The following is a 13,269-nucleotide window of genomic DNA, read 5'->3' on the forward strand; positions in this document are numbered from 1 at the left end:
GGCACCCCTGAAATTTTTCAAGAAAAGGATTGCAGTAACACATGTTTTGCTAAACACATGTTTATTCCCCTTGTGTGTATTGGAACTAAACCAAAAAAGGGAGGGAAAAAAAGCAAATTGGACATAATGTCACACCAAACTCAAAAAATGGGCTGGACAAAAATATTGGCATCCTTAACTTAGTAATTGGTTGCACACCCTTTGGAAAAAATTATTGAAATCATTCACTACCTATAACTATCAATAAGCTTCTTACACCTCTCAGCCGGAATGTTGGATCACTCTTCCTTTGCAAACTGCTCCAGGTCTCTTATTGGAAGGGCTCCTTTTCCCAACAGCAATTTTAAGATCTCTCCACATGTGTTCAATGGGATTTAGATCTGGACTCATTGCTGGCCACTTTAGAACTCTCCAGCACTTTGTTGCCATCCATTTCTGGGTGCTTTTTGACGTATGTTTGGGGTCATTGTCCTGCTGGGAGATCCAAGATCTTGGAAGCCCAAGCTTTCTGACAAAGGGCTGTACAATGCGACCCAAAATCTGATTGTAATCCTCAGATTTCATGATGCCTTGCACACATTCAAGGCACTCAGAGGCAGCAAAAAAAAAAAACACAGAACCTCCACCATATTTCACTGTACATACTGTGTTCTTTTCTTTGTAGGCCTCATTCTGTTTTTCGGTAAACAGTAGAATGATGTGCTTTACCAAAAAGCTCTTTCTTGGTCTCATCTGTCCACAAGATGTTTTCCCAGAAGGATTTTGGCTTATTCAAGTTCATTTTGGCAAAATATAGTGTTGCTTTTTTATGTCTCTGTGTCAGCAGTGGGGTCCTCTTGGGTTTCCTGCCATAGTGTTTAATTTAATTTAAATGTTGACGGATAGTTTGCACTGACACTGATGCTCCATGAGCCTGCAGGACAGCTTGAATATCTTTGGAACTTGCTTGGGGCTGCTTATCCACCATCATGACTATCCTCCGTTGACACCTTTCATCAATTTTTCTCTATCATCCACATCCAGGGAGATTAGCTACAGTGCCATGGGTTGCAAACTTCTTGATAATGTTGCGCACTGTGGACAAAGGCAAATCTAGATCTCTGGAGATGGACTTGTAACCTTAAGACTGTTGATATTTTTCTAAAATGTTGGTTCTCAAGTCCCCTTCTCTTTCTGTTTTCTATGCTTAGTGTGGAAAACAGACACACAATGCACAGACTAAGTGAACTTCGCTCCTTTTTATCTGCTTTCAGGTGTGATTTTTATATTGCTCACACCTATTACTTGCCCCAGGTGAGTTTAAAGGAGCATCAAATGCTTGAAACTATTTCTGGGTGCTATTTGATATGCTTTTTGGTATGCTTGTGGTCATTGTCCTGCTTGGAGACCCTAGATTTTGGAAGCCCAGGCTTTCTGACACTGGACTATACAATGTGACCCAAAATCTGATGGTAATCCCCAGATTTCATGATGCCTTGCACACATTCAAGGCACCCAGAGGCAGCAAAAAAAAAAAAAAAAACATCACTGAACCTCCACCATATTTCTATATTTCACTGTACGTACTGTGTTCTTTTCTTTGTAAGCCTCATTCTGTTTTTCAGTAAACAGTAGAATGATGGGCTTTATCAAAAAGCTCTATCTTGGTCTCATCTGTCCACAATACGTTTTCCCAGAAGGATTTTGGCTTACTCAGTACTGAGTTTAAAGGAGCATCACATGCTTGAAACAATCTTATTTTTCCATTTTTGAAAGGGGGCCAATAATTTTGTCCAGCCCATTATTGGAGTTTGGTGTGACATTATGTCAAATTAGCTTTTTTCCCCCCTTTTTTGCTTTATTTCCAAAACACACAAAGGGAATAAAAACGTGTATAGCAAAACATGTGTTACTGCAATCCTTTTCTGTGAGAAATACTTGATTTTCTAGAAACTTTTCAGTGGTGCCAACATTTAAGGCCATGAGCGTGATGGTTGTCCTCATGGCTGCACTATTGTAAAATATTAATAATAATTATGAGACCAATAAAACGTAGTAGACCAATAAAAGGTGCATAAGTAAGATCATAGTCTGATACCATGGAGACACACAGATCTTCAAAGAAGCTGTGGACAAAAAAGTAATAGGAGATTAATGACATTAATTTTGTGTTTTGTTTTCCTCCTAGGCTAATTTTTTGTGCTCTGATCTGCAGATTCTATCAGTACCATTTTGATTCACAGGACTTCATGATTGCTTTTTTATTATTTGTTTTTTCTAATATAAGATATGACTGTATTATAGCATTATAATAGCATTTATGGGTTCAGAAATTTAATATTGTGACAATTCTTGGACAAGTTTGGACAATTCTGCAGGGCAATACTAAATATGTGTTTTTTTTTATTATTATTTTGTAATTAGAAAAATAGAAAGGGCTTTTTTATACTGTAATTTTTTTTTTTAAAGCACACTATTATAAGCAATCAGTGGATCAATATTGGCTGATTACTGATCAGTTAGATTGGCACTCTATTGTTACAACCCGCCATGGGCATGCTGTAGCAATTGATAGGTCACAGCAGCCAAGGAGCTTGGTTAGCAGCATGTAAATGGATAATAGCCAACAGAGATTGCTCGACACTGGTTATTAATGGTGACTTTCTGCTGCTAAATGCAGCTGGCAGACACTAGGTATGGAGCGGGCTCGGATCCCGAGCCCTTTCCATACATCCTTCACAGGAAAATGAAGTACGTATTCATTTATTTTGCAGAAGGGGGTTGAAGGGACTTTGTCCACTCCAAAGAGGCTGGAGAGGCTGTATTCTGAAACCCACATGTCAGGGATTTAGGTGGAGGGGCTGTATTCTGAAACCCACATGTCAGGGATTTAGGTGGAGGGGCTGTATTCTGAAATACACATGTCAGGGATTTAGGTGGAGGGGCTGTATTCTGAAACCCACATGTCAGGGATTTAGGTGGAGGGGCTGTATTCTGAAATACACATGTCAGGGATTGGGGTAGAGGGGCTGTATTCTTAAATACACATGTCAGGGATTGGGGTAGAGGGGCTGAATTCTGAAATACACATGTCAGGGATTTAGGTGGAGGGGCTGTATTCTGAAATACACATGTCAGGGATTTAGGTGGAGGGGCTGTATTCTGAAATACGCATGTCAGGGATTGGGGTAGAGGGGCTGTGTTTGAAAACCAGCATGTCAGGGATTGAGGTGGAGGCGCTGTATTCTGAAACCCACATGTCAGGGATTGAGGTTGAGGGGCCGTATTCTAAAACCCACATGTCAGGGATTGAGGTGGAGGCCTTGTATTCTAAAACCCACATGTCAGGGATTGAGGTGGAGGCGCTGTATTCTGAAACCTACATCTCACGGATTGAGGTGGAGGTGCTGAATTCTGAAACCCACATGTCAGGGATTAAGGTAGAGGGGCTGTATTCTAGAACCCACATGTCAGGGATTGAGGTAGAGGGGCTGTACTCTAGAACCCACGTCAGGGATTGAGGTAGAGGGGCTGTATTCTGAAAGAAACATGTCAAGGATTGAGGTGGAGGGGCTGTATTGTGAAACCCAAATGTCAGGGATTGAAGTGGAGAAGCTGTATTCTAGAACACACGTCAGGGATTGAGGTGGAGGATCAGTATTCTAGAACACACTTCAGGGATTGAGGTGGAGGATCTGTATTCTAGAACAGGTGGAGGGGCTGTATTCTGAAATACACATGTCAGGGATTTAGGTGGAGGGGCTGTATTCTGAAATACACATGTCAGGGATTTAGGTGGAGGGGCTGTATTCTGAAATACACATGTCAGGGATTTAGGTGGAGGGGCTGTATTCTGAAATACACATGTCAGGGATTGGGGTAGAGGGGCTGTGTTTGAAAACCAGCATGTCAGGGATTGAGGTGGAGGCGCTGTATTCTGAAACCCACATGTCAGGGATTGAGGTTGAGGGGCCGTATTCTAAAACCCACATGTCAGGAATTGAGGTGGAGGCCTTGTAATCTAAAACCCACATGTCAGGGATTGAGGTGGAGGCCTTGTATTCTAAAACCCACATGTCAGGGATTGAGGTGGAGGCGCTGTATTCTGAAATACACATGTCAGGGATTTAGGTGGAGGGGCTGTATTCTGAAATACGCATGTCAGGGATTTAGGTGGAGGGGCTGTATTCTGAAATACACATGTCAGGGATTGGGGTAGAGGGGCTGTGTTTGAAAACCAGCATGTCAGAGATTGAGGTGGAGGCGCTGTATTCTGAAACCCACATGTCAGGGATTGAGGTTGAGGGGCCGTATTCTAAAACCCACATGTCAGGAATTGAGGTGGAGGCCTTGTAATCTAAAACCCACATGTCAGGGATTGAGGTGGAGGCCTTGTATTCTAAAACCCACATGTCAGGGATTGAGGTGGAGGCGCTGTATTCTGAAACCTACATCTCACGGATTGAGGTGGAGGTGCTGTATTCTAGAACCCACATGTCAGGGATTGAGGTGGCGTGGCTGTATTCTGAAGCCCACATGCCAGGGATTGAGGTGGAGGGGCTGTATTGTGAAACCCAAATGTCAGGGATTGAAGTGGAGAAGCTGTATTCTAGAACACACGTCAGGGATTGAGGTGGAGGATCTGTATTCTAGAACAGGTGGAGGGGTTGTATTCTGAAAGCCACATGTTAGGGATTGAGGTGGAAATGCTGTATTCTGAAACCTACATGTCAGGGATTGAGGTAGAGGGGCTGTATTCTGAAAGAAACATGTCAAGGATTGAGGTGGAGGGGCTGTATTGTGAAATCCAAATGTCAGGGATTGAAGTGGAGAAGCTGTATTCTAGAACACACATCAGGGATTGAGGTGGAGGATCTGTATTCTAGAACACACTTCAGGGATTGAGGTGGAGGATCTGTATTCTAGAACAGGTGGAGGGGCTGTATTCTGAAAGCCACATGTTAGGGATTGAGGTGGAAATGCTGTATTCTGAAACCTACATGTCAGGGATTGAGGTAGAGGGGCTGTATTCTGAAAGAAACATGTCAAGGATTGAGGTGGAGGGGCTGTATTGTGAAATCCAAATGTCAGGGATTGAAGTGGAGAAGCTGTATTCTAGAACACACGTCAGGGATTGAGGTGGAGGATCTGTATTCTAGAACAGGTGGAGGGGTTGTATTCTGAAAGCCACATGTTAGGGATTGAGGTGGAAATGCTGTATTCTGAAACCTACATGTCAGGGATTGAGGTAGAGGGGCTGTATTCTGAAAGAAACATGTCAAGGATTGAGGTGGAGGGGCTGTATTGTGAAATCCAAATGTCAGGGATTGAAGTGGAGAAGCTGTATTCTAGAACACACATCAGGGATTGAGGTGGAGGATCTGTATTCTAGAACAGGTGGAGGGGCTGTATTCTGAAAGCCACATGTTAGGGATTGAGGTGGAAATGCTGTATTCTGAAACCTACATGTTAGGGATTGAGGTGGCGTGGCTGTATTCTGAAGCCCACATGCCAGGGATTGAGGTGCAGGGGCTGTATTCTGAAACCCCTGCTAAAATATGCTTTTAAGATTGACGCAATAAATGACTCACCTTTGCAATTGCTCTTATTTTCAAGGTTCTAAAAATGAAGTTCTAAACAGTGAAATTCCAAGATCAGATTATGGAAACAAAACAAAGATCTGTTCTTAGGCTACCCTGTATATTCTACAAAGTGCCAAATTCTCTTAGAACCTCCACAAAAACTCTGGCAGAGGTTTTTGCCATGCTTCAAGAATGGCATGTTGCTTTTCTTAGCTTTTACATTCTAAAACTCCCAAGCCATTGTGAAGAGCATGAAGATCTGAAAAACACTACTTCTAAAGAGTCCTGGCTTTGAGACAGAGATTGCTTTTGGCTAGTTGTGAGTACTTTTATTACACTGTCGACACTTGTAACCTTAAAATTTCTTGGACAGACCAAATGAATAATTGCTTTAGGTAACCACATAGAAGGTTTACATGATGGCACAGACAGGATGGAAAGTGGATTTTTTCTTAACATCTTGAATTAGTTTCAAGTGTGCCATTTTGCATTCAAATGCAGAAAGACACGGAAACCAATCCTTTATATTCTATTAGAAAACAGCCACTGTCCCCTCTCTCTCATTATGGTGCAGACTACAAGACCTAACAACAAAAATCTATATTATTGATCTAACCAAGTCTCCACAATTATTCTTTAGAAGGAAACACCGACGATAAATTACATCTGCACTGGCTTTTCATCTGCGGTTCGATATAAGTGATCTCTCAGGGCAAGCTGGAGACCTTAAATCGTCAACACCCTTGACAGAGGAGCTAAATAGACCCTGCCTCCCACCAACTGCTTGGGATATTTCTCAATAAAGAACTTTTTAACCTAGAATCTTCTCCTAAGAGGTGAACATCTGGATCACAGTACAGGGATTGGGTCATTTTTATTTCATTCATTCTTTATAATTATTCTATAGAAAATACCAGGAGTGAAGCAGATGTTTAACAATTTTCGGGCACTATATAGGGCAGTGGAAATAGGAATGACTAGATAACCCAGGATACTACACAACGGTACCATCATGAAACCATTGGCTGAAGATTTAAAAAAGTAATTATAATAATAATAAAAAACAATAATTTATACAATAAAAACAAGTAATGACAAATAAAATTAAACACCATAGAGAGAAGAACATAAGCAAAAGATGAGAGGAGGTAGCAATATTGTAGCCACGGTTAGGGAGCAAGGCAAGAGCATTTATCTCTCAGACTAAAATAAGGCTCCATAAAGATTCAATTTTCATTTACAACATGTAGAAATACAAGAGGATGTTTCAAAGTGGACAATGTCCGCTCTCACAATGTTTATGTTAATGGTGTTTGTTAAAACATCTTTGCTTTAATTAAAAAAAAAAAAAACACAAAAGTATTACTTGGCAATAAATGCATTTTATATATAACCGGGAAGATAATGAACACATAATTTCTAACAGACCTGTGTGAGTCCTGTAATGATCTTTCATGGCAGAGGCTGTGAGGAAAGAATAATGGCATGTAGGCCAGGTACATTTAAATGGTTTTTCGCCTGTGTGCAGCTTCATGTGGTTATTCAGGGCCCATCTCTCTCTAAAACTTCGATCACAGAGGTTACAGGAAAATTTCCTATACGAATAAAAAACAAATGAAGGCATGAGACGTAGGTGTATACAAAAATTCTAAATATTTACCGACATACATATTTCTGAGCCAGAAAAGAGACAAGACTTTTACTAGCTCAACCATGCTAAATGCAGAGCCTTAGCTGAAGAGAATTGCAGCCTAAGTCTGTCATGTCTGTATAACCAGGCATTGATTTTTCTGTCGAGGCCTGGCACGTCAGCCATTTATTCTCCGCTTTGCGGTTGGGCCCAACGGGTTTGAAAAATTCTGTTACAGTCCAGTCGCCCCTGAGGCAAATGTGAGAATAGATTTCACCTGTACAGACCTATACCACTTATCCAGGGCATGTGCTGTCAGAGCAAAGGCTAAATGAAAAGCTATCTGTTCAAGAGCGCTCCGACAGCCAAGTGGTGCTAAATGCTTTACTGTGCTGAAATACATCTTTGCTACGCTGCCACATTTAACCCTTCTGTCATGAGGAGGGGGGTAAGCAATGTACTGCAGTTCCCTAGAAGTCCTTTAAATAGACCATCAGAACCTAAACAGATGGCTAAACTGTTGGCTAGTGTAAGGAAGCCATACTATACTATGACTATTACAAACTGATAATATTCAGAACACTGCTCACTGTTTACGGTCTTTTTCATACCATTATAATATAGTTTGATGGAATATAATGTAAATGTTTACTCAAATATAAACGTACAAAGACATGTGCCTTTTTATTATAAAGTGAAGTATAGTATATATAAAGGGAAAAAAACATTAAAGAGGTGGCATTTGTTTTATTCCAGCAATGCTGCATCTATGCTTGGTCATGTGATCATGACTTTTGAGTCTAATGAGTTCACCTGGGTAAACTCCCGCACTAGCATCCTAATTAGATGACCAGGTGCAGTGATCAAATGTCACACCCAAAGCCGAAGAATTCATTGGAAATGTAGGCAGCATTACAGAGGCACTGATGATTCTGTGATAGGACAGGTACGCTTTCAGCCCTTTTTTATGTGAAATTCATCTGAGGCCAACCAAACCCAAAACAAAAAACACATCAATTCCACCCATGCTGTTTGAGTTTTGCTTCTATGGTATTCATCATGTGGTAAAAATGATAAGGTAACTTCATTCTGCTTGTTATTAATATTACAGCTATCTTTTTCTGGACTTTTTTGGTTACAGGACGAGTTATAATTTTCATGGGTATCATTCTGGGGTTCAAATTGACAAGAAGGGTATAGTGTCCATCTCTCCACAGGAAAAGGTTGATTAAAACTTCACATTTAATAGTAACCGATTAAAGCATGAACCAAAAAGAAAATGGATAAAACATAACACGAAACACCAACGCATTTCACGCTATTAATAACTCTTAGTCATTGGCAATGTTTTAATCGGATACTATTATTGGCCATGTTTTAATCGGTTACTATTAAATGTGAAGTTTTAATCAAGCTTTTCCTGTGGAGAGCTGGACACAACCCTTTTTGTCAATATGGATGCATGACAGGAGACGGCCCGCTCAGTCCGAGTCCCACTACTTACAATAGCGTCACTAAACATTGGAATATGCATGTTGAATGTGGTCCTGGAAGACAGCCACCATACAATACCTATAAAGCATATGCACTGAAATACACTATAAGGCTTGCAACATCCAGCTATGGTCTCCCATACATCTATAATATAGTTACAGCCCTTAAACAATTTATATTGACTGGGAATGAACTGAAAATAGCTGCTACCATAACAATATGTTCAAACAAAAAAAAAAAACTAAAAATTTTGTATTTAAGTATTTTAAAATATATTTCGTACAGTTATAAAGAATTCAATTGGGTGTCAAAGGGTCAACATAGCAAACACAGTTTTAAGAGTAACTGAAAGCACTCGGCGGAAATGTAGATAGATTATATTTTATTTATGTTGCTAGTGACACATCACACTGTTACCTGTGTCTTACAAAGGTAAAATTAAACTCTCCCACAGAGAGCTGTCATTCTTCTGAAAAATGATTGACACATACATCACAGTGGTAAAGCTGCACCGTGTTTCTTTGCACTCTGTAAAATACATGAGTTCAGGTAGAGAGAAAAGAATTGCCACCTTGTTACCCTAGGACAAGTAGAATAAAGGTGGTTCTGTCAGACTTAATATATTTCAAAATGTATCTGCAACACAGATTGTGCAAAAGAATAAGAGAGCGCTGCTTTAAGTGACATATGACTGCTGCTCGGTTGTTTAGAAAATATCTCTAGAAATGTTACAGATTTAAGGCAGGTTTATAGATCTACATTATATTAAGACAACTGAGATTTATGTATTAGGAAACTCAATTAGAGGTAGAGAGAAGAATACAGGATAGAGGGTGCAGGTGGTGAACCCTTTTAATTTGTAAAATTTTAATATATGGTATTCTCTTTTATCATCTTACTGCCTTAGTTCTCCTATTCATATACTCTCTTCTATTAAGATAGCATGGCCCCCTTTATCTCAGACCACCTTACGCATAGTGTGATTCGATTGTCTCTGAAGGAGCAATGCTGATTAGTACATTTCTTTGGGAGAACTGAGGGGTCCACTTTAGTTTTTTCAGGGGTCCCAAAGTGTCAGAGGAGCATGGTCCTGGTTCTTCTGTGCCCCTGGGCTGCAATCACTCTCTCCTTTTCCTCTTTCTCTCTTTACGTCATGCCTGCTCCACCTTTTGATTGATGCAAAGTGCTTGCCTGCTGACGTCAGCTCTGTGTGGATTGCCTGCGTACGTGCCATCAAAAAGTATTGCAGCACACGTGCCATCAGTCTTTGAATCTGATTTTCAGTGGTTTAGCATGGTTAAATGAAGGGACAGATACACTTTAAGGGTCTATTCACACGTACAGAATTCTGCACAGATTTGATGTGCAGGATTTTCTGCTGCAGATTTCAATGTAAACTCAATGACTGAACACAGCTTGAAATCCTGTGCATCAAATCTGCGCAGAATACTGTACGTGTGAATAGACCCTAAGGGTATGATCACAAGCCATGTTTTTTTTTTTGCTGTAGAATTATGTTCAGAAAATCTGCAGCATATAACAATAGCAGCAATAGTAGAAATCTCCTGCATACACCTAGACAAAATTCACATGTTCATACTCAAATATATTCTTTTTACATAATAAAGGGGTATTTCCCACCTCTCTTGCCTGTTTGCCAGGGTAGGGACTGCGAGCTACGTTGTTGACGTAAATTGTGAGGTTATGCAATTTGCTGCAATTCCCATTAAAGTCAAGTAGTTACAAAAATAGCTTCCCAACTTTCGGACCACCCAAACAGGCAAAAGAGGGCCGGGAAACTGAATTTACCAGATGTGAATACCTCTTTAACATACTCAACCTCCAAATCTGCAATGCAGAGGCCACTGCAAATCCAAGCAATGTGGGGCATGCACATTGCAGAGTTAACTGCACTTCAGCATTTTCAGGCTATATGGTTGAATCTTTTACACCCATTGGCTAGGTATTAAATGCTATCAGCTGAAATAACCCTTTAAAATAAAAAATCTACTTGAGCATAGTAGGCATACTCAATGTCCATAACATTACTGCTATATACCTTCTCTCCTTAATAGATTGCTATCGGGGGGGGGGGTCATTGTACAATTTTAGAGATTGATACCCAAGCATTGCCACAGGCTAAATGCAAATAAACAAGGACTTTTAGTTCCTTTTAAGGAATGACCGCTACCTCTATATGTCTTACTGAGCATTAGCAATATAATTAATTCAAAATAGTTCCTATTAATAAATATGATATATGCTCCGTATAAAACGCTAGTTAAAAATAAAAGGAATATTGAGTAAGTCATTAATTTGAATGCTTTTATGAGGGCCACACCACTAGAAATCCAGTAGCATTTTATTACAAAGTAAAGCCAGTTTTTAACCCGCCCGCACTGAGCCATCATGGAAAATACAGTAAATCACAAGAAAGAATACATCTTATCTGCTCCTATCTCTGCACTTTATTCAGATTTCCCATTTGTGACAGAAATTGTATTCCTGAGATAAATCCCACTATCTAGTCGCTTCTGTGTGTATTTATTTGGAGTCAATCCTGCGTAAAATAAATAATCAGGTTAAAGGGATGTTATCTCTTCATATGCATTTGTTTCTGTGCTGCTTTACAGGATCATAAATGATAAAATATACCCCTCATTTCCAAACCCGCAATCATTTTCAGATTTGAAAGACCTAACACTTGGATATAAATAGCATTCATACATCTATTTTACATCACACGTGTTTGATTTAGCATTGCAAAATCACTCTAAAAATGCTTATGCTGGTAATAACCATCTTGCACGATGACTGAGGGCATTGTTTCTCAATGATTTGTGCTTCAGCAGCACACCTGCATGTAAAGTTTGGAGGATGGTCCTTGCTTTGTGCGCTAGGCTCACTCTCTTGGATACATTAATATTCTTTGTTCTTTACATTAACCTGAAGGTAGTGTCTCTATGACAAGCACAGTAAATGGCTTCAAGCATAAATCAGCATTCACGGTAACATTCAAACATGTAGAAGACCCATAAGAACATACAACTGAGGGAACAGTAATACGCCTTCCATATAAAACAAATCATCTGAAAGAAAGACCTGAATCTCCAGTTATTTACACCGCAGTATTTACAGCTGACATAGACAATGAATCTTAATACACTTAAATTAGCAATTCTGAGTCCAACGCTCTTACAACCCTTCTGTATTATTAGGTGGGGGAATTGTGGTTGGCACTGTATAAGGCATAGTGCTCTAGAAACACAAAATGGTTTGATACCCTATCAAGGCTGAATTAATGACAGGGGACACATCTAAATAGCCCCACTAAAGCTGGCCATACCCTTTAGGCCGAGTTTACATTAGCGCTGAGCTCCGTTTTGAGGAGCTCCACTAACCAAGTCCATTCAAATTACGAGAGTTGAGCGGAGAAAAAAAATTCTGCATGTCCTCCTGCATTTTGTTCGCTCAACTCCTATGAAACAAGGGACCTCAGCAGGAAACTGAACAGACTCCATTCAAAGTCATAAGGATCCAGCAGTGTCCATTGTGCTAAACCCTTTTAGGGTCGGTTCGGCGTAAGAAAATAAAAAAGCCAAATGGACCCTGAACGAGTCAGAGCACCACAGCAATGTGAACATGGCCTTAGAGAGACATTAGAAAGGGCCCAATTACATGGAGTCATTATCAGTAGCCATGAATGATGGAAGCAGAGGGCCACAATAAACCTCTAGTGACCGTTCATAGGGCCGCCATGCATGATGGTCGAGTCTTATATTTGGGTCCTAAAGGTCATATGGCCAACAGCAACAACTCCCAACACCCCCATACAGATGAGTGCTTAACTGAGCATTCATGTCATCATAACTGGGGGGAAGGGCTTCTGCAGACACCCCTATACACATGAATTGGATAGTCATCTTAAGTGATAAGGTCCCATTTTTTGGAGATCTTACAAGAATAAGCAATTTTCAGAAGCCAACAAACTTTCTAACTTACTATAAGGCATAGAGGAAAATCGGGGGGGCACCACTGCTAAACATCACATTGCATACAAACAATATCAGGTAGTCTGCATAAGGCCATGGAATGCATAAAACATGGAGAAAACAATGTCCAAACTGTGCAGAAAAGTAGAAAAATAGTTTTAGCACTCACCATAAAAATAAACTTTTATTCAATCTTCATTAAAATGTTTCTACTTTTCTGCACAGTTTAAACATTTTAACTTCTTTCAGCATGTCAAATACATTAAAGGGGTACTCCAGCGCTTAGACACTTATCCCCTATCCAAAGGATAGGGGATAAGATGCCTGATCACGGGGGTCCCGCCGCTGGGGACCCCCGTGATCTTGCACGCCGCACCCTGTTTAAAATCAGTCCCCGGAGCGTGTTCGCTCCGGGTCTGATTACTGTCGATCACGAATGCAAGCCTATGGGAGGGGGCGTGACATCACATGGGGCGGAGCCTTGATGTCACAACGCTCCGGCCCCATGATCGACAGTAATCAGACCCGGAGCGAACACGCTCCAGGGACAGATTTTAAACTGGATGCGGGGGTCCCCAACAGCCGGACTCTC

The 13,269-nt window shown here is 40.5% G+C and overlaps 1 protein-coding gene across 5 annotated transcripts in view; it reads right to left on the bottom strand.

Annotated features, from left to right (window-relative positions):
- Positions 1-13,269, bottom strand: part of ZNF407 (zinc finger protein 407) — a 598,515-nt gene that overhangs the window by 241,687 nt on the left and 343,559 nt on the right. For all 5 annotated transcript variants that reach the window (XM_056521427.1, XM_056521429.1, XM_056521428.1 and 2 more), the window contains exon 5: positions 6,990-7,156. In XM_056521427.1, coding sequence (XP_056377402.1) covers positions 6,990-7,156 — 167 coding nt within the window. The remainder of the gene's footprint in view (positions 1-6,989; positions 7,157-13,269) is intronic.

This window comes from Hyla sarda, chromosome 5 (assembly GCF_029499605.1).
Source record: "Hyla sarda isolate aHylSar1 chromosome 5, aHylSar1.hap1, whole genome shotgun sequence".
Lineage (NCBI taxonomy): Eukaryota > Metazoa > Chordata > Amphibia > Anura > Hylidae > Hyla > Hyla sarda.